Source organism: Bufo bufo, chromosome 3, assembly GCF_905171765.1.
Source record: "Bufo bufo chromosome 3, aBufBuf1.1, whole genome shotgun sequence".
Lineage (NCBI taxonomy): Eukaryota > Metazoa > Chordata > Amphibia > Anura > Bufonidae > Bufo > Bufo bufo.
The window spans coordinates 448,392,653-448,412,438 of NC_053391.1; the positions used below are offsets into that span (position 1 = coordinate 448,392,653).

Below are 19,786 nucleotides of genomic sequence, written 5' to 3' on the forward strand. Positions count from 1 at the left end.
TGAATCTTCGGATGATGTTATGCACAGTTGATGATGATAGATGCAAAGTCTTTGCAATTTTTCACTGGGTAACACCTTTCTGATATCGCTCCACTATCTTTCTGCGCAACATTGTGGGAATTGGTGATCCTCTACCCATCTTGGCTTCTGAGAGACACTGCCACTCTGAGAAGCTCTTTTTATACCCAATCATGTTGCCAATTGACCTAATTAGTGGTAATTGGTCTTCCAGCTCTTCGTTATGCTTAAATTTACTTTTTCCAGCCTCTTATTGCTACTTGTCCCAACTTTTTGGGGATTAGTTGACACCGTGAAAATTGGAATCAACGTATTTTTCCTTTAAAATGATACATTTACTCGGATTAAACGTTTGATCTGTCATCTACGTTCTATTACAAATAAAATATTGACATTTGCCATCTCCACATCATTGCATTCAGTTTTTATTCACAATTTGTTTAGTGTCCCAACTTTTTTGGAATCCGGTTTGTAGATAGTAGACAGATATAAGATAGATAGACAGATAGATATAGATAAGATAGATAGATAATGAAAGATAGATAGATAGACAATAGATAAATGATAGCTAGATGACAGATAGATAATTGATAGGTAATAGATAGATAGGTAGAAAAATGGGCAGGAAATTGGTCTTGTAATGTTGGTCTTGGAATGTTGATTAGTTTCAGACTTTGCAAAAAGTTGCAATTTTACTTCATTAGGGGGTTGGTGTAAAATAACTGGAGCAGCATTTCCAGACAAGTGTTAGGTTTAAAGATGCCTCAAATTTAACAATGTGCGAGCGACATTTGATAGATTTGGCGCAAAATGTGCTAATGCAGAATCAAGCAAAACTGACCACAGATATTACCTTCATGATACATTCCCCCATAGACTGTACCCTCAATAAAAAAAAAATATATAAATATGCATATTCATAGAAGTAACATGTTTTCTTCTTTTGCAGGATTATCTACATAACAGCATGGGATTTTGCAGTCAAAGTAAGAAACTTTTTCCTTATTCATATTTCATAGCATATGTTGTGATCAGGTAGGCAGCAGATGTTCTGAGTTTGATATGAATCCATTTGTTGTATTTATAATGCGTCTTACTACAAAGTGACTGCAAATACTGGCGCATTTGTAATATGCTATTACATCTGAAAGAAAAATCACGTGAAATCTGGTCCACAGAAGATAAGGAGAGGCAGCTCACAAACATGTTGCCAAAATGTAGTGAAAAATGTAATCCATAAGATCCAGTGATGCAACATTTTGGCTTGACATTAGCCTTTATCAAGCATGCCTGACAAAGGCTTATGTCAAACTGAAACATTGCATCACTAGATCTTACCGATTAAAAATGTCACTGCATTCTGGCAACATAGTTGTGAGCTGCCTCTCATATCTGATGACTATAATACTTTTAAAATCACCATATAGATTTATAATATAGAAAGCCATCAAAATATGAAAATACCCATTAAAAAAGCACCCTAGCCATGTAGAAAAAACTTGTAAAAACACAGGTGGTAGTTGCACTAAAAATATTTATTGCACAAATTTATTGCAAGCATGTGCAAGAAAAGTGTGAGATATACAGAAAAGTGGCCAGCAGTGGGCACTGCTTCATTACTAACATACATAGTCACACTGCTACAGTGTTCCACGACTTTTGGGTGAAACACGTCGGATTCAGCAATTTATCTTCAAGCATTACAGAATGTGAGCTCACCCTTTTTAGGATGGAAAGTTCAAAAAGGGAACACAAGCAAGACAATAAACTATGTTACCTGGCCTCCCAAGTCCTGATGAGGAAAGCATATGATTACTGAACCAAGCTGGAAAACTAATTTTTTCCAGGTTGTTTAACCTAACTATTTTGAACTGAAAGTGAATTCCTTATAGAAGTGGGTAAAACAAAGCCCATAGCCCAAGCCCATATCCTTTACATTGTGATGCTAATGGTATGGCCAACCACTTTAGACCCCAACACTAGAGATGTCCCGAACTATTCGCCGGCGAACATAGCTTGTTCGCATTCGCCGCAGCGAATCATCATTGAACAAACTTTGACCCTGTACCTCACAGTCAGCAGACACATTCCAGCCAATCAGCAGCATACCCTCCCTCCCAGATCCTCCCACCTCCTGTCAAAAAGCAAGGACAGCATCCATCTTAGATTCATTCTGAAGCTGCAGTGTCACAAATTTGACTAAGTTGTACAGGCTATATTAATCGCATTGCGAATTCAACTTAGAGCTGGGTTCCTAATGGTTGTATTGCTAGAATATAACGAAGATTGAGAATATAGTGCCATATTCGTTATATTCGTCAATTCTAGCAATACAACCATTAGGAGCTCAGATCTAAGTTGTAATCGCAATGCGATTAATACAGGTTATATTAATTGCATTGCGAATTCAACTTAGAGCTGGGTTCCTAATGGTTGTATTGCTAGAATATAACGAAGATTGAGAATATAGTGCTATATTCGTTATATTCGTCAATTCTAGCAATACAACCATTAGGAACTCAGATCTAAGTTGTAATCGCAATGCGATTAATGCAGGTTATATTAATTGCATTGCGAATTCAACTTAGAGCTGGGTTCCTAATGGGTGTATTGCTAGAATATAACGAAGATTGAGAATATAGTGCTATATTCGTTATATTCGTCAATTCTAGCAATACAACCATTAGGAGCTCAGATCTAAGTTGTAATCGCAATGCGATTAATACAGGTTATATTAATTGCATTGCGAATTCAACTTAGAGCTGGGTTCCTAATGGTTGTATTGCTAGAATATAACGAAGATTGAGAATATAGTGCTATATTCGTTATATTCGTCAATTCTAGCAATACAACCATTAGGAACTCAGATCTAAGTTGTAATTGCAATGTGATTAATGCAGGTTATATTAATTGCATTGCGAATTCAACTTAGAGCTGGGTTCTTAATGGTTGTATTGCTAGAATATAACGAAGATTGAGAATATAGTGCTATATTCGTTATATTCGTCAATTCTAGCAATACAACCATTAGGAACTCAGATCTAAGTTGTAATCGCAATGCGATTAATACAGGTTATATTAATTGCATTGCGAATTCAACTTAGAGCTGGGTTCCTAATGGTTGTATTGCTAGAATATAACGAAGATTGAGAATATAGTGCTATATTCTTTATATTCGTCAATTCTAGCAATACAACCATTAGGAACTCAGATCTAAGTTGTAATCGCAATGCGATTAATACAGGTTATATTAATCGTATTGCGAATTCAACTTAGAGCTGGGTTCCTAATGGTTGTATTGCTAGAATATAACGAAGATTGAGAATATAGTGCTATATTCGTTATATTCGTCAATTCTAGCAATACAACCATTAGGAACTCAGATCTAAGTTGTAATCGCAATGCGATTAATGCAGGTTATATTAATTGCATTGCGAATTCAACTTAGAGCTGGGTTCCTAATGGGTGTATTGCTAGAATATAACGAAGATTGAGAATATAGTGCTATATTCGTTATATTCGTCAATTCTAGCAATACAACCATTAGGAGCTCAGATCTAAGTTGTAATCGCAATGCGATTAATACAGGTTATATTAATTGCATTGCGAATTCAACTTAGAGCTGGGTTCCTAATGGTTGTATTGCTAGAATATAACGAAGATTGAGAATATAGTGCTATATTCGTTATATTCGTCAATTCTAGCAATACAACCATTAGGAACTCAGATCTAAGTTGTAATCGCAATGCGATTAATACAGGTTATATTAATTGCATTGCGAATTCAACTTAGAGCTGGGTTCCTAATGGTTGTATTGCTAGAATATAACGAAGATTGAGAATATAGTGCTATATTCGTTATATTCGTCAATTCTAGCAATACAACCATTAGGAACTTAGCTCTAAGTTGAATTCGCAATGCGATTAATGCAGGTTATATTAATCGCATTGCGAATTCAACTTACCACACTCTGCGTCAACTACGTAATTTTCCATGGGAGTTTTCCCATGGATCCCCCTCCGGCATGCCACAGTCCAGGTGTTAGTCCCCTTGAAACAACTTTTCCATCACTATTGTGACCCGAAAGAGTCCCTGTGGGTTTTCAAAATTCACCTGTCTATTAAAGTCTATGGCGGTTCGCCCGGTTCACCCGTTCACGAACATTTGCGGAAGTTTGCGTTCGCCGTTCGCATGGTTGTTGGTGCCAGACGGGCCGGTCTGAGTATTTCACAATCTGCTCAGTTACTGGGATTTTCACGCACAACCATTTCTAGGGTTTACAAAGAATGGTGTGAAAAGGGAAAAGCATCCAGTATGCGGCAGTCCTGTGGGCAAAAATGCCTTGTGGATGCTAGAGGTCAGAGGAGAATGGGCCGACTGATTCAAGCTGATAGAAGAGAAACGTTGACTGAAATAACCACTCGTTACAACCGAGGTATGCAGCAAAGGATTTGTGAAGCCACAACACGCACAACCTTGAGGCGGATGGGCTACAACAGCAGAAGACCCCACCGGGTACCACTCATCTCCACTACAAATAGGAAAAAGAGGCTACAATTTGCACAAACTCACCAAAATTGGACTGTTGAAGACTGGAAAAATGTTGCCTGGTCTGATGAGTCTCGATTTCTGTTGAGACATTCAAATGGTAGAGTCCGAATTTGGCGTGAACAGAATGAGAACATGTATCAATCATGCCTTGTTACCACTGTGCAGGCTAGTGGTGGTGGTGTAATGGTGTGGGGGATGTTTTCTGGGCACAATTTAGGACCCTTAGTGCCAATTGGGCATCGTTTAAATGCCACGGGCTACCTGAGCATTGTTTCTGACCATGTCCATCCCTTCATGACCACCATGTACCCATCCTCTGATGGCTACTTCCAGCAGGATAATGCACCATGTCACAAAGCTCGAATCATTTCAAATTGGTTTCTTGAACATGACAATAAGTTCACTGTACTAAAATGGCCCCCACAGTCACCAGATCTCAACCCAATAGAGCATCTTTGGGATGTGGTGGAACGGGAGCTTCGTGCCCTGGATGTGCATCCCTCAAATCTCCATCAACTGCAAGATGCTATCCTATCAATATGGGCCAACATTTCTAAAGAATGCTATCAGCACCTTGTTGAATCAATGCCACGTAGAATTAAGGCAGTTCTGAAGGCAAAAGGGGGTCCAACACCGTATTAGTATGGTGTTCTTAATAATTCTTTAGGTGAGTGTATATATTAGCTTTCTAAGAATAGAAAACCTATTTTTGCAACATGGTAAGGCTATAGTACGTAGTGTATACAATCAAGAGGTGTTCCAAAAGCAGTTCTTCAAGGATTCAGCCCCACTCCTGGCGCTTCAACATGCTCATTTGCTTAAGAATAAAATGCAGATAGCTCTGGAGACGTGTAATATACAGACAAAAGAAAGGTAAAATTTTTATTAATATGATCAACCCTACCAGACAGTATGCCTGGTTTAATAGGGTTGATCATGCTGACAGAGGCTCCTTAAGTGGTCTGTTTATTATGAGCAGTACAACATATATTGCTGAACTTAGATTACAAGTAGGTATAAGAAAGTGAAGGTAAAATCATTCAGCAAATACTATAGTGTTTAATGCAAGTCATAACTGGTAAACTGGTGCCATCAATTGAGAACATCTAGGTGTAACAAAGTAGTATAGACAACAGAACACAGTTTGCAAGAAAATCCTCCAGGTTTATTCAACGCATGTAAAAGGTTTCGGCTCTACACTGATCCTTTCCCAAGTCTCAGTACTGGACTAAAATGCTGCATTAACACATGTGGTAAATAAACCAGGAGGATTTTCTTGCAAATGGATGTTTTTGTGCTGTTGCCTATACTACATGTTTGGATTGTGATTCTAGGAGGGTCCTATCTTGGTTGGTAATGTGCATAACAGTCCTTAAATATAGCTTTGGTGCATTTATGTGGACTTTGAAAAATCTAGGTGCGCTTACATTAGTAAACGTGGGCCCATATATTATAATGAGCCAATCAGTAGTTTCAACCCTTAAAAAGTGGTGATAGAGGTGAATATGTAAAAGCTGTTTAAGGATACCTCAGTAAATGTGCACGCTTATTGCATTATCGAGGAAAAGTTTTAATGTCCTTGACATGAGCCATGGAGGTGGTCTCTTCATGTGCAGCGTTCCTGGTGTTCTACACTGAAGGCTCCCCAACCCCTCCACTCTGCTCTGAGTGACATCCCAATTCTGGAGCAAGGGAATAACACTACCTGTAAGTGTAGCGCATATGCATAGTCACTGCTCTGGTAGCGGAAGTAGAGCCTCAGCGCTTGTGCGGCTACTCGGAGCAGGGGTGCAGGCGCAAGTTTGTCAGGGAGCTTCTTCAGCAGCAGGGACAACCCCTCACAGGTGAAGAACTGTTGTTGATGAAACAAATCAAGAATCAATTTGCTCATGTCTAATTATTATGTCTATGACCCAGCAAAGAATGAAGAAATCTTGATGTTCCGAATTAAGCCAGATATCATTAACCATGTCCGTGCACTTAGTGGTAGAGCAGGCAACAGTGGCACAAAACTGAAAGTGGATTTAACATGAATTATTGCCAAATTGCCAAAAAAACACCATTGTAAAACCTTGATAATTTGCATTAATTCATTGTACGGTTCTTTTCACACAGAAAATACCTGTATGTGCACAGCCCGCCAATACACATGGTTTGAGTAGCAAAAGAGGTTTCTAAAGTAACTTTGGTAACTTTGTAAACAGTAATAAAGAATGGGGAGAATGAGCTATAATTCCCTCGGTTCAAGTCACAGTGTACTTTGTGTGGATATTAAAAAGTGAAGAGAGATATAAGAGCACCATCCATAAGACATTCACATTTTAAGGCCAATTTAAAGTTTGTTTATGTGTAACGTAAAAAAGGGGATTTAGCTGTAAATATAAAAGCCTTTTATGCTGTGTTGATATAATGACTAATTTAGAATTCAGCCTGTTGTAAAACCGGATTTATAACTGGGGCAGTAATTTCATGTACTTGAACATTAAAATGCAGTGTGGACTACATGCTGATTCATTTGGTTTCATAAAAGGCATAGATTTTTGGATTTGATTGAAAACAAAATAAAATAACCAAATAAAGTTTATCAAGTTGCATCAAATAACAGCAAAATTATTCTTCACGGCTCTTTACCTCTTTGAAAAATAAGAAAAGCGTGTTAAGCAAGAGCCATTTTATATATTACAGAATCAATATGATGCTTTTTTTTCTGGATAAAGAAAAGCGAACCATCCAAAATGTAACATATTCTCACATGGTATAGTGGGGTTTAACAACCACCAAACAGATAAACAGATAAAATTCAAACAGATTGACACATTTATCCTTTTATTGTGTGATTTTTACACTTTTTTTTGTAAGTAAAAGGGCAGAGGTTTACTGCTAGCCAGTACGCAAATGTGTCCTCAACACACTATAGGACACTGATCTCATTGGGCCCCATAGTGAAAGTTATAGGGCCCCCTCTGCCGCACCCAGTTTCTTAGTTCGCGTTTGTCAAACACTCCTAGGTAATGCAGATCCCTGATGAAATTTTAATAAAAATAAAATAAAAAAGTTGCCTCCCACTTTATCCGATGTGCAGCCACTGCTTCATAAATAATGCTACTTTCACACTGGCGTTTTGGTTCCGGTTTGTGATATCTGTTCAGGGATCTCACAAGCGGTCCAAAATGGATCAGTTTTGCCCTTAATGCATTCTGAATGGATAAGGATCCACTCAGAATGCCTCAGTTTGCCTCCGTTTGGCTCCATTCCGCCTCCATTCCGCTTTGGAGGCGGACACCAAAATGCTGTGTCCGTCTGCCGAAACTGAGCCAAACGCATCCGTCCTGACACACAATGTAAGTCAATGGGGACGGATCCGTTTTCACTGACACAATATGGCACAATAGAAAACGGATCCCTACCCCATTGACTTTCAATGGTGTTCAAGACGGATCCGTTTTGGCTATGTTAAAGATAATACAAACGGATCCGTTCTGAACGGATGTATGCGGTTGTATTATCTGAACGGATGCGTTTGTGCAGATCCATGACAGATCCGCAACAAACGCGAGTGTGAAAGTAGCCTAAGGCATTCATTCTGAATAGCATACTTCTCAATGTATTGAGATAGCTGGCTTAAATATATTGCATTGGTAAATCTCCCCATACAGCTCCATGTCTGCTGCTTCCCTCAGTGTATTATAAAATTGTCTGGCTGAAGCCACCACTAGGGGGAGCTCATTGCATAGGAATTTAGACAGTTGCTATTAACTGCAATGGAACCTGTAAAAATCTCTCTGCACTGAGCTCCCTCCAGTGGTGGCTGCTTGGAAATGCAGTGTTTGCATCTTGGAAACAGAAGAAGCAATTTAGCCCCAGAACCCTTGGGCCCCATGGCAATCGTGTGGTCTTCCTACATGGAAAGTGCGACATTGCCGCACCTTCCATGTAATAGCAAAACAAGGGCAACTACCCCACATGTTGGTAATCATTGTAATGAGCCAATGAACGTTTGTTTAATCTCTATTTATACCTAAATCAATTTTCGAACATTTTCAATTTTCTCCTTTTGTTTATACTAACTATTCTTTCCTTATATCTTTTTTAAAGAGCATGATGATTTGAAGCTCAGAAGTCCAATGCATTGTGCAGCACAAATATCGTAAGTGTTATTTCTTTCTTTTTTTTCTTTTCTTTACATTTAGGGGTTTTACCTGAATGATAAGTTAGCACCTATTCACAGGACTGTTGATAAGTGTCTGTTTGGCGGGGTTCTGGCTGCTGGATTTTCCACAGTTTACAAGAATGGAATGGAGGTACTCCTGTGCTCTGCTCTCTCCCTGACCGCCCCTACATTCAAACGGTTGACACAGGACCCCCATTTTCATGATGGGTGGGGTCCGGCCATTGCACCACCACCAATCACTTATCACCTTTCCTGTGAATAGCTCATACTGTATGTTGTCATGCTGGGCCAACCCTTACATATGTAATAGGATATTATAGGAAGCATATAAGCAAGTAAAAAGTTGATCTATATCCCTCTATGTGTATCTGTTGATGATAATACAGTGATTTTTACATATATATATTTGTAAATTGGAATGTATAAACTCAAAATATTTGGTAATTTGTATGTCAGAATATTTATAGAAACACTGCATCTTCCTCATCACAACTTGGTGTTAGGCACGTCTTCAAAATGGGTCCGCATCCGTTACACAATTTTGCGTAACAGGTGCGGACCCATTCATTTTCAATGGGGCCGTAATGTGCTGTTTGCATCCACATTTGCGTTCCGCAAAAAAATAGAACATGTCCAAAAGGCATTTTCTATGAGAGTGCCAGCGATGTGCTGTGCAAAATGTGGAACGCACATTGCCGGTGTCCGTGTTTTGTGGATCTGCAAAACACATACCGACGTGTGAATAGACCCTAAGCTGTACATTCTGGACACAGCAGGGTTAAAAATAACATGCAATGTAAGTATAGATATTTTTGGACTTGTTGACCTCATTAGTGGTTCATTAACACATCTTGTTCATGTTGTGGTTTTTGGCATAATTTTCCAAAATTTTTAGAATACTGCTACGACATAAACCTTAAAGGATTTGTCTAAAGTGATGGTGAATCATCCAGATAGGTCATCAATGTCTGAATGACTAGTCTTTGACACACCACCCACCCTCACAATCAGCTGTAGGTCAGTAGCTCCTACACTGGAACTCAACATCAGAACTACACAGCTCCATCCATTGTGCAGTAGACCTACAGTGGAACAGCTGATTGGGGGGTGTGCAGGGTGTGGGACTCCTGCAGATCACAAAGTGATGGCCTAACATGAGGGTAGGCCATCACTTGTGAAGGGTTGAACAACTCCTTTAAAGGGGTTGTCCGAGATAATTACACATTTCTCCTGTGCCATAGAATACTTTAAAATAAAAAAATCATTATATATTATATATATTATACTCTTTCTCTAACTCCATTCTCTGTGCTGCCAGTTTGGTCCTCCTCCCTGAGATTGTTTACAGGCTGCGGTGATAATGTGCAGGTATACAGAACATGACTTCTTCAGCCAATCACCATCCTCACAGGTGATCACAGTGGTCCTCACAGTGGTCTTCACAGTGGTCTTCACTGAGGACAGTAATTGGCTGCAGTGGTCAAATGCCATATATCTGGAGGTCACTGCTGCATTCCTTGAGCAAACAGTGGGAGCAGGACTGGACTGGTGGACCAGAGAATTATGCCAGAGAAAGAAGTGATTTAATTTTAAAGCATTGGCATGGAGCCAATATATAATTATCTTGGAAAACCAATTTAATGGGTTGTGCCAAGTTTAGAAGTTATAAATAACTGATCACTGGGGGTCCAACCACTGGGGCCCTACCTTTCCTAAAAACAGGGATCTCGTTCCCTCGATGTGATGGAGCAGAAGGTTGGGCATGTGCCGTGCCACTCCATTTATTCTGTATGTGATTGCTGGAGTAACTATATACAATTGATGGCTGGCACTCTACTTGAATATATTTTTCTTCGGTGCTCAGTGATGGAGATTATCTCCGCAATAATATTATAAATTAATTCACGGCACTCAAATTGATGCAAATAAAGTTGAAGGTTTTTATTTGAAATGCCACCAGTGGTTATCAGTTTAATTTGGCCAACGTTTCGGTCCTCCCGGACCTTGTTCACGGCCTGTTAATTACAATAACACTAAATAAATATATGACAAAACATTAAATGAAACAGTATTAATAAACAAAATTAATAAACAGAACCACATAGAGGCAAGTATACAAGTATATATATATATATATATATATATATACACAATATTTCTGTCTGCATACAAATGTAAGGATACATATTCTGATCATGGAATAGTCACCATAAGAATAACTATAGATGTAGAAAAGCGTTGGGGTTTCATAAAAAATGATTTAAAAAAATTAAAAGATATAAAAATATGATCGAAATATATAGCCAGACTATGACCACAGTACACAGGTAGGGAAATGACCAGGCGTCCAGTAGCAGACACATGATGTCTAGATCCTTAAAAAACCTTAGGAAACAATGCGTATAAAGGCCACAGTGGGTTGGACAAACAGAGAGCCAGTGAATGTATTCATGTATCATCCTCCATGCCATGTGTCCATTGACTCAAATTCTGTTTAACTATAGAACATTTCAATATTAAGGAGTCCAGGCAGTAGAGCATTGTAGCACATACATGAAATCGAATACATTCAATGAAACGTGTAATCCCCAATATGGTGTACATACCTCAGAGTAGTCCTGACCAAAGGAGAAGTGGCGTTGTGCTAAGTGAAATGTCTGGTATACAGTCAGGTCCATAAATATTAGGACATCGACACAATTCTAACATTTTTGGCTCTAAACACCACCATAATGGATTTGAAATAAAACGAACAAGATGTGAAATAATGGATGTGGGTATACATAGTCCTCTTAAAACTGTGCCATGAAGAGATTGGCATACGGGGGGCCACATTTGCCCCCATCGCCGTACCCTTCTTCTGAATATAATAATGGTCCCCAAACATAAAAAAGTTTTTTTGTAGAACAAACTGCAATAGTCCATTGCAAAAAGCCTGTTGAACATTGGAAAGAGTAGTAGTCGCAAGCAATGCGCGCACTGCCTGTACACCCCCATCATGAGAGATGGAGGTGTACAGGCTGTTCACATCCAAAGTGACCAGAAGTGCATCAGGGGGAATTGTACCCAAAGAAAGAATGGTCTCTAAAAAATGTGATGTATCTGACAAGTAAGATTTTGTTTTACGTACTAGTGGTGTGAGTATTTTTTCTAGGTAAATAGATAATGGTGCCAGTAGTGAGTCTGTCGACGCCACTATCGGGCGTCCAGGTGGTTGTTGAAGATTCTTATGTATTTTAGGCAATACATATATGACCGGCATGATTGGGTGATCATTGTGTAAAAATGTATATGTTGCTTTGTCAATTGTGCCCGTCACTAAATGATGGTCAAGGAATAGCTCTATCTCTTTTTGTATGCCAAAAGTCGGATTATTATATGTAAGTTCATAAGTATCCGTGTCAGCCAGTTGTCTCTTGATTTCTTGTCTATAGTAAGATGTATCCATTACTACTATGGCTCCTCCCTTGTCGTCAGGTTTAATTGTAATTGTCTTGTCACATCTAAGTGACTGTAGTGCAAGGGATTCAACATTTGGGAGATTTGAGTGAGAAGGATATCGGCCCCTCTTAAAGGAGTCGATATTCGTCTGAATCTCCTTGTCGACCAAATTGATAAAGGCCTCGACCGCATGAGATGATTTGGGGGGCATGAAATTACTTTTATTTCTCAAGCCTAAATGGGCTATAGATAACGGATTAATTGTTTGGGGTAACTCAGACTCATTGACACAACCTGCATTCATAAAGTGTGCTTTTAAACGCAAAGATCTATAAAACCTATTCAGGTCCTGCATAAACGAAAAATATTGAAAGGAGTCTCTTGGACAAAATGAAAGTCCTTTTGACAAGACACTATGTTCTGCTGGTGACAGAGTCCTTGACGAAATATTAATGACTAAACTTGTACCTGGGACCTGGTCTGGATCATGGAAGGTTCTGGTATGTCGGGAGTTTCGTCCCCTCTGTATCCTTGAGGTCGTCTTCTGGTCCTGTTGCCCCGACGGGGGAAAAAACGGTATTGTCTGCGACGTGAGGACCTGTCGCTCCCAGAGGAGGAAGATGCATAGTCCCCAAATGGTTGATAGCCATGTGATTCAGATTCTTGCCATTGCCATTGCTGGAGTAAGGCGCACACCTATTTCTGGCGGTCCCATAGAGCCCATAGAGAAGGATATAAGTGGCAGGGTGCATGTTCAACTTGCTGCTTCATCAGATCAGGGGAACAGGACTATTATTCTCGGTAACAGTGGGGGTCCCAACTGTTGGACCCACAGCATTCTGTTATTTATTCCCTGTCCTGTGGGTAGGGGGATCATTTCTAAACTTGGCTCAACCCCATTAAATATGTTGTTTAAACTCTCTTTCCAGAGTGCCCAACTTAGAGGGAACACTTGTGCCAGAGGCACAGCATACAGCATAGTGTGTGCAGCCATCAAGATATGTAAATGAATAGTGCTGTGTTGCTGTAGGTGTGTATGAATATCTCGGAAATACTTCCTTAGGGCTCTTTCACACTTGCGTTATTGTCTTCCGGCATAGAGTTCCGTCGTCGGGGCTCTATGCCGGAAGAATCCTGATCAGGATTATCCTAATGCATTCTGAATGGAGAGAAATCCGTTCAGGATGCATCAGGATGTCTTCAGTTCCGGTACGGAACGTTTGTTGGCCGGAGAAAATACCGCAGCATGCTGCGCTTTTTGCTCCGGCCAAAAATCCGGAACACTTGCCGCAAGGCCGGATCCGGAATTAATGCCCATTGGAAAGCATTGATCCGGATCCGGCCTTAAGCTAAACGTCGTTTCGGCGCATTGCCAGAGCCGACATTTAGCTTTTTCTGAATGGTTACCATGGCTGCCGGGACGCTAAAGTCCTGGCAGCCATGGTAAGTGTAGTGGGGAGCGGGGGAGCAGTGTACTTACCGTCCGTGCGGCTCCCCGGGCGCTCCAGAGTGACGTCAGGGCGCCCCAAGCGCATGGATCACGTGATCGCATGGATCACGTCATCCATGCGCATGGGGCGCTCTGACGTCATTCTGGAGCGCCCGGGGAGCCGCACGGACTGTAAGTATACCGCTCCCCCGCTCCCCGCTCCTACTATGGCAACCAGGACTTTAATAGCGTCCTGGGTGCCATAGTAACACTGAAAGCATTTGGAAGACGGCTCCGTCTTCAAATGCTTTCAGTACACTTGCGTTTTTCCGGATCCGGCAGGCACCCCCGGCAACGGAAGTGCATGCCGGATCCCAACAACGCAAGTGTGAAAGAGGCCTTAGGTATTCATTTGCCTAAAACTTTATTCTTTGTGCCTAAGAGTAATCTTGGGGTTCTTAAAGATGCAATCTAAACGACTTCTGGAAGCATTTTTTTTAAATTGCATATTTATTATGACAAGACAGACATTATTACTGCTTTGGGTTAAAGGGGTTATCCGACTCTTTGTAACTGATGACCTATCTTCTGGATAGGTCATCAATATCTGATAAGTGGAGTTCAGACACCCGGGGCCCCCGTCAATTGTCTGTTTGAGAGGCTCCTGTGAGTACTGTGGCCTTCTCACTGCTTACCCTAAGCCAGAGACATCACAACTATCAGTCAGGTGGCTTAGGTGGACCGCAGCCCCATTCACTTCATCATCAGTTACAAAGAGTTAGATAACCCCTTTACTGGACCAAGTCCTGTCAGTAATTGTTTTATATGCTTTCATCCAATTAGTTAAAGGGCTTATTCAATCCTATAAAATGCCCCCTTTATGCCGGGCCCCTCACATTGGGGAGCAGCCAATGGCAGACGGGGACGAGCCTCCTTAGCATCACCCGCGATGCCATTGGCTGCTTCCTTACCCCCCCGATACCGGATGTTTTCATACAGTGCTCGTAGCTTTGACATCTACAATAAACTAGTGTTACTGTGTTTTATTTGCAAAAATATATGTAACAGTTGTCCTGCTTTTCTGATGATTTTGTCAAAGAGATAATAAGGCCTTGGCGAATTTTTCTGAGTTATCAGAAAACCAGTCAGCAAGATTATTTCCTAGAACATTGTACTTTACTGCCACAGTGCTTAAGAAGTGTCATATAATTGAGGCTTCAAACAGAGAAAAGTTTGGAAGCATGAACTGCAAGGAAGGGTTGTGTTGCCATCTGGAGGAAGAAGTTCAGAGAACGAAGACAGGCTACTTTCATATATGCGTTTTTGCATTCTGGTTTTGAGATCCAGCAGAGGATCTCAAAACCAGGCCAAAGCGGTTCCGTTTTGTCCCCATGCCTTCTGAATGGAAAGAGATCCATTCAGGATGCATCAGGATGCCTTCCTTTCACTCAGCATTCCGTTTTGTGACCGGACATGGACTCCTTCATAGTGTCATAGACTGGATAGAATTTCTAATTAGTTTTTCTTTTGAATTGTTTTGGAGTAAATTACATTTGCTGACAATATATCTTCATTTAGTTTAACAAATCAGGGTACTTTCTAAGTACCGTTTTTTCTACATTCAACTTTTGACTTTTTCCAGTCCATCATTGATATCAACAAGTTTGCACAGTTATTAACTATTGAGACATTTTGAAATCTGCAAAAAGGATGGTTAACATAATCCTAATGATAATGGAGAGACTGGTTTGTGTGGGGCCATAGTCAGATTTTTCTATTTTAAATTTTTTACAACAAAGTTCTGTTCTTTTTGGTACTGATCATGTTACAAAAGGTTGGAGTAGTTGGTTGTGGAAAAAAGAAGATAGACAGAAGATCTCTGAACTTATCTGGAGTTTGGGTCCTCTTTATATTTACCATACAAATATAATTTTGTAACCAGTAATATTAATACTATATTTACTACTACTGTGAACTTATACCCCATATGTACACCCAGTGTGAGGTCATTTGTTTCATAATTGGTCCATTTGTTCTTTTAATATCATGTGTTCATCCAGCTATGAGTAAGAGCGCTAACGACTGAAACACATAAGCAGATGTTAGCATAGACTCTCTTAACATCATTCATTAGTAATGGATTTACTTTTGTAAGAAGATAGTGCTAAACCCTTTTTTATATATTCATGTGGACGTTGTCCTAAAGCCAGCAGGACATTCTTTGCACCGTAAGATGTGGCATCTGAGATGAATCCGGTGGCCAGGATACAATGATCCCTTTTTCTGAGTTTGTGGATGTAAATACTGTACATCTGCAAACTCAAAGTTTACTCTGTATAGATGTCGGAAGCAATAACATAATTTCATTTGCCAGGAATGTAATATTATTGAACGAAAGGTATGTGGACAGAACTGTTGACTTTCTATGACGTGTTTGCAATGTAGTTTCCCTTTAAAATCATTTTAAATGTAAAAACATAAGTAAGTGGATAACGTATTTGAAATAAAAATACTGTAAATGTTTTTTCAAGAAACATAGAAACATAGAATGTGTCGGCAGATAAGAACCATTTGGCCCATCTAGTCTGCCCAATATACTGAATACTATGAATAGCCCCTGGCCCTATCTTATATGAAGGATGGCCTTATGCCTATCCCATGCATGCTTAAACTCCTTCACTGTATTTGCAGCTACCACTTCTGCAGGAAGGCTATTCCATGCATCCACTACTCTCTCAGTAAAGTAATACTTCCTGATATTACTTTTAAACCTTTGCCCCTCTAATTTAAAACTATGTCCTCTTGTAGCAGTTTTTCTTCTTTTAAATATTCTCTCCTCTTTTACCTTGTTGATTCCCTTTATGTATTTAAAAGTTTCTATCATATCCCCTCTGTCTCGTCTTTCTTCCAAGCTATACATGTTAAGGTCCTTTAATCTTTCCTGGTAAGTTTTATCCTGCAATCTATGTACCAGTTTAGTAGCTCTTCTCTGAACTCTCTCCAAACTATCAATATCCTTCTGGAGATATGGTCTCCAGTACTGAGCACAATTGTCACGGCCTATGGTGTACGCTGTGACACTGTTGCCACACTTGCGGTTGCCCGCGGCAACGTGTTGCTGTTAGAGCATGCGGTGGCAGTGTCTCGGCCTTCTGGGTGATTGCCGTGACATGGTTCCCACGCATGCTGTTGCCGGTGGTAACGTGTGGCTTAGTTTGCTTGTGTGTGCACTTCCCCTTTAAGTGGCTTTCTTACTCTGTCTGGCGTTGGAAGGGTTAACTCCCTTCCTAGTGTTTTGTGAACACTGGGTTTATGTGTTTGTGGGTGTGGCTGCTTGGGCTATTTAGTCTCTGCTGGAAGCCTGTAGCTGAGTGTTCCTCCAGGCTTGGTGTGAACCGTCACTTGTGTTTGCGTCTCTCCTCGTCCATTCCTCAGTGGTTCAGGTGCTTGTGTTGTGTGCTGGATGCATTCCTTTTGTACTGGCTGTGTGCTGGTTGGGGATGCATGCCGGCAGCGACCTGCTGTGAACCGTGTCTGAGGTGGACGCAGTGTTCAGTGCAGTTTCTCTGGGCTGTTTGGTGGCTGGTGCCCTGGTTCCGGGGGCTGGCAGCAGTCTTTTTGAGACTTGCTTGCACTGACGCTGATCCTGTCCCGTCCCCACCCTGTTGTTTTTTGGGTGTTCTGTTTAGTTCCCCTTTTTTTTTTTTTTGGGGGGGGGGGGGGCTTTGAGGGGTGGGAGTGTCACGGCCTATGGTGTACGCTGTGACACTGTTGCCACACTTGCGGTTGCGGTGGCAGTGTCTCGGCCTTCTGGGTAATTTCGCGTGACATGGTTGCCACGCATGCTGTTGCCGGTGGTAACGTGTGGCTTAGTTTGCTTGTGTGTGCACTTCCCCTTTAAGTGGCTTTCTTACTCTGTCTGGCGTTGGAAGGGTTAACTCCCTTCCTAGTGTTTTGTGAACACTGGGTTTATGTGTTTGTGGGTGTGGCTGCTTGGGCTATTTCGCCTCTGCTGGAAGCCTGTAGCTGAGTGTTCCTCCAGGCTTGGTGTGAACCGTCACTTGTGTTTGCGTCTCTCCTCGTCCATTCCTCAGTGGTTCAGGTGCTTGTGTTGTGTGCTGGATGCATTCCTTTTGTACTGGCTGTGTGCTGGATGCATGCCGGCAGCGACCTGCTGTGAACCGTGTCTGAGGTGGACGCAGTGTTCAGTGCAGTTTCTCTGGGCTGTTTGGTGGCTGGTGCCCTGGTTCCGGGGGCTGGCAGCAGTCTTTTTGAGACTTGCTTGCACTGACGCTGATCCTGTCCCCCCCCCCCCCCCTGTTGTTTTTTGGGTGTTCTGTTTAGTTCCCCTTTTTATTTTTTTTTGGGGGGGGGGCTTTGAGGGGTGGGAGTGTCACGGCCTATGGTGTACGCTGTGACACTGTTGCCACACTTGCGGTTGCGGTGGCAGTGTCTCGGCCTTCTGGGTAATTTCGCGTGACATGGTTGCCACGCAGGCTGTTGCCGGTGGTAATGTGTGGCTTAGTTTGCTTGTGTGTGCACTTCCCCTTTAAGTGGCTTTCTTACTCTGTCTGGCGTTGGAAGGGTTAACTCCCTTCCTAGTGTTTTGTGAACACTGGGTTTATGTGTTTGTGGTTGTGGCTGCTTGGGCTATTTAGTCTCTGCTGGAAGCCTGTAGCTGAGTGTTCCTCCAGGCTTGGTGTGAACCGTCACTTGTGTTTGCGTCTCTCCTCGTCCATTCCTCAGTGGTTCAGGTGCTTGTGTTGTGTGCTGGATGCATTCCTTTGGTGTACTGGCTGTGTGCTGGTTGGGGATGCATGCCGGCAGCGACCTGCTGTGAACCGTGTCTGAGGTGGACGCAGTGTTCAGTGCAGTTTCTCTGGGCTGTTTGGTGGCTGGTGCCCTGGTTTCCTGTGTGTTGCTCCAGGGGCTGGCGGCAGTCTTAGAGAGACATCCTTGCTCTGACGCTGGATCTTCTTGCTTCCCCTTGTCGGTTTCCCTGCTTCTAGGCCTTTAGAGACTCCTGTTCCTCCGTGTTGTGGATGAACAGGTCATCTCTTCCCTGCTCCTTGGTGTGGGATTACCAGGGCGACTTAGGGTCTCTAGGAATCCTGAGTATGAGTCGTCCTACCATCGGGGTCCGCTCATACGGTGAGGAGTCAGGGAGAGGATTAGGGAAGCTGTAAGAGGTGACCTGCTCCCTTATTACTCCTTTTGGCATGGCTAATTCCCTTTTTCCCTTTGACATCGCACGGTGGGGGGTTTCCCCCACTCCCCGCCGTGACAACAATACTCCAAATGAGGTCTCACTAGTGCTCTGTAGAGCGGCATGAGCACCTCCCTCTTTCTACTGGTAATGCCTCTCCCTATACACCAAAGCATTTTTTTGCATTTATCAACATTAAATTTTAGTTGCCAGATTTTTTACCATTCCTCTAATTTTCCTAAATCCTTTTCCATTTGGGGTATTCCTCCAAAAACATCAACCCTGTTACAAATCTTTGTGTCATCAGCAAAAAGACACACCTTACCATCGAGGCCTTCTGAAATTTCGCTGATAAAGATATTAAGCAATATGGGTCCCAGAACAGATCCTTGAGGTACCCCATTGGGATTTTAGATGTTCCACAATCCTCTCCTTAAGTATGGTTTCCATTAATTTCCCCACTATTGATGTCAGGCTTACTGGCCTATAGTTGCCCGATTCCTCCCTACTACCTTTCTTGTGAATGGGCACAACATTTGCTAATTTCCAATCTTCTGGGACGACTCCTGTTGCCAGTAATTGGTTAAATAAATCTGTTAATGGTTTTGCTAGTTCGCCGCTGAGCTCTTTGAATAGCTTTGGGTGTAGCCCATCAGGCCCCTGTGACTTATTTGTATTAATTCTAGACAGCTGACTTAGAACCTCTTCCTCTGTAAAGACACATGCATCAAAAGATTCATTAGTCTTCTTTCCTAACTGAGGTCCTTTTCCTTCATTTTCCTTTTTAAACAGGAAGTATTCATTGAGGCAGTCAGCTAGTTCTTTATCTTCTTCCATATACCTTCCTTCTTTTGTTTTTAATTTGTTAATTCCTTGTTTTAGTTTGCTTTTTTCATTTATGTATCTGAAGAATGTCTTATCGCCTTTTTTCACTGACTGAGCTAATTTCTCTTCTGCCTGTGCTTTAGAA

General features: G+C 41.5%; 1 protein-coding gene across 1 annotated transcript in view; it reads left to right on the plus strand.

Moving 5' to 3' along the window:
- The first annotated feature begins 971 nt into the window (after window positions 1-971).
- AFF3 (AF4/FMR2 family member 3) overlaps window positions 972-19,786 on the plus strand; it is a 179,477-nt gene continuing 160,662 nt past the window's right edge. Inside the window, exons 1-2 of the mRNA XM_040425090.1 lie at window positions 972-1,004; window positions 8,665-8,716. Of these exons, the coding sequence (XP_040281024.1) occupies window positions 986-1,004; window positions 8,665-8,716 (71 nt within the window). The 5' untranslated portion in view covers window positions 972-985. The remainder of the gene's footprint in view (window positions 1,005-8,664; window positions 8,717-19,786) is intronic.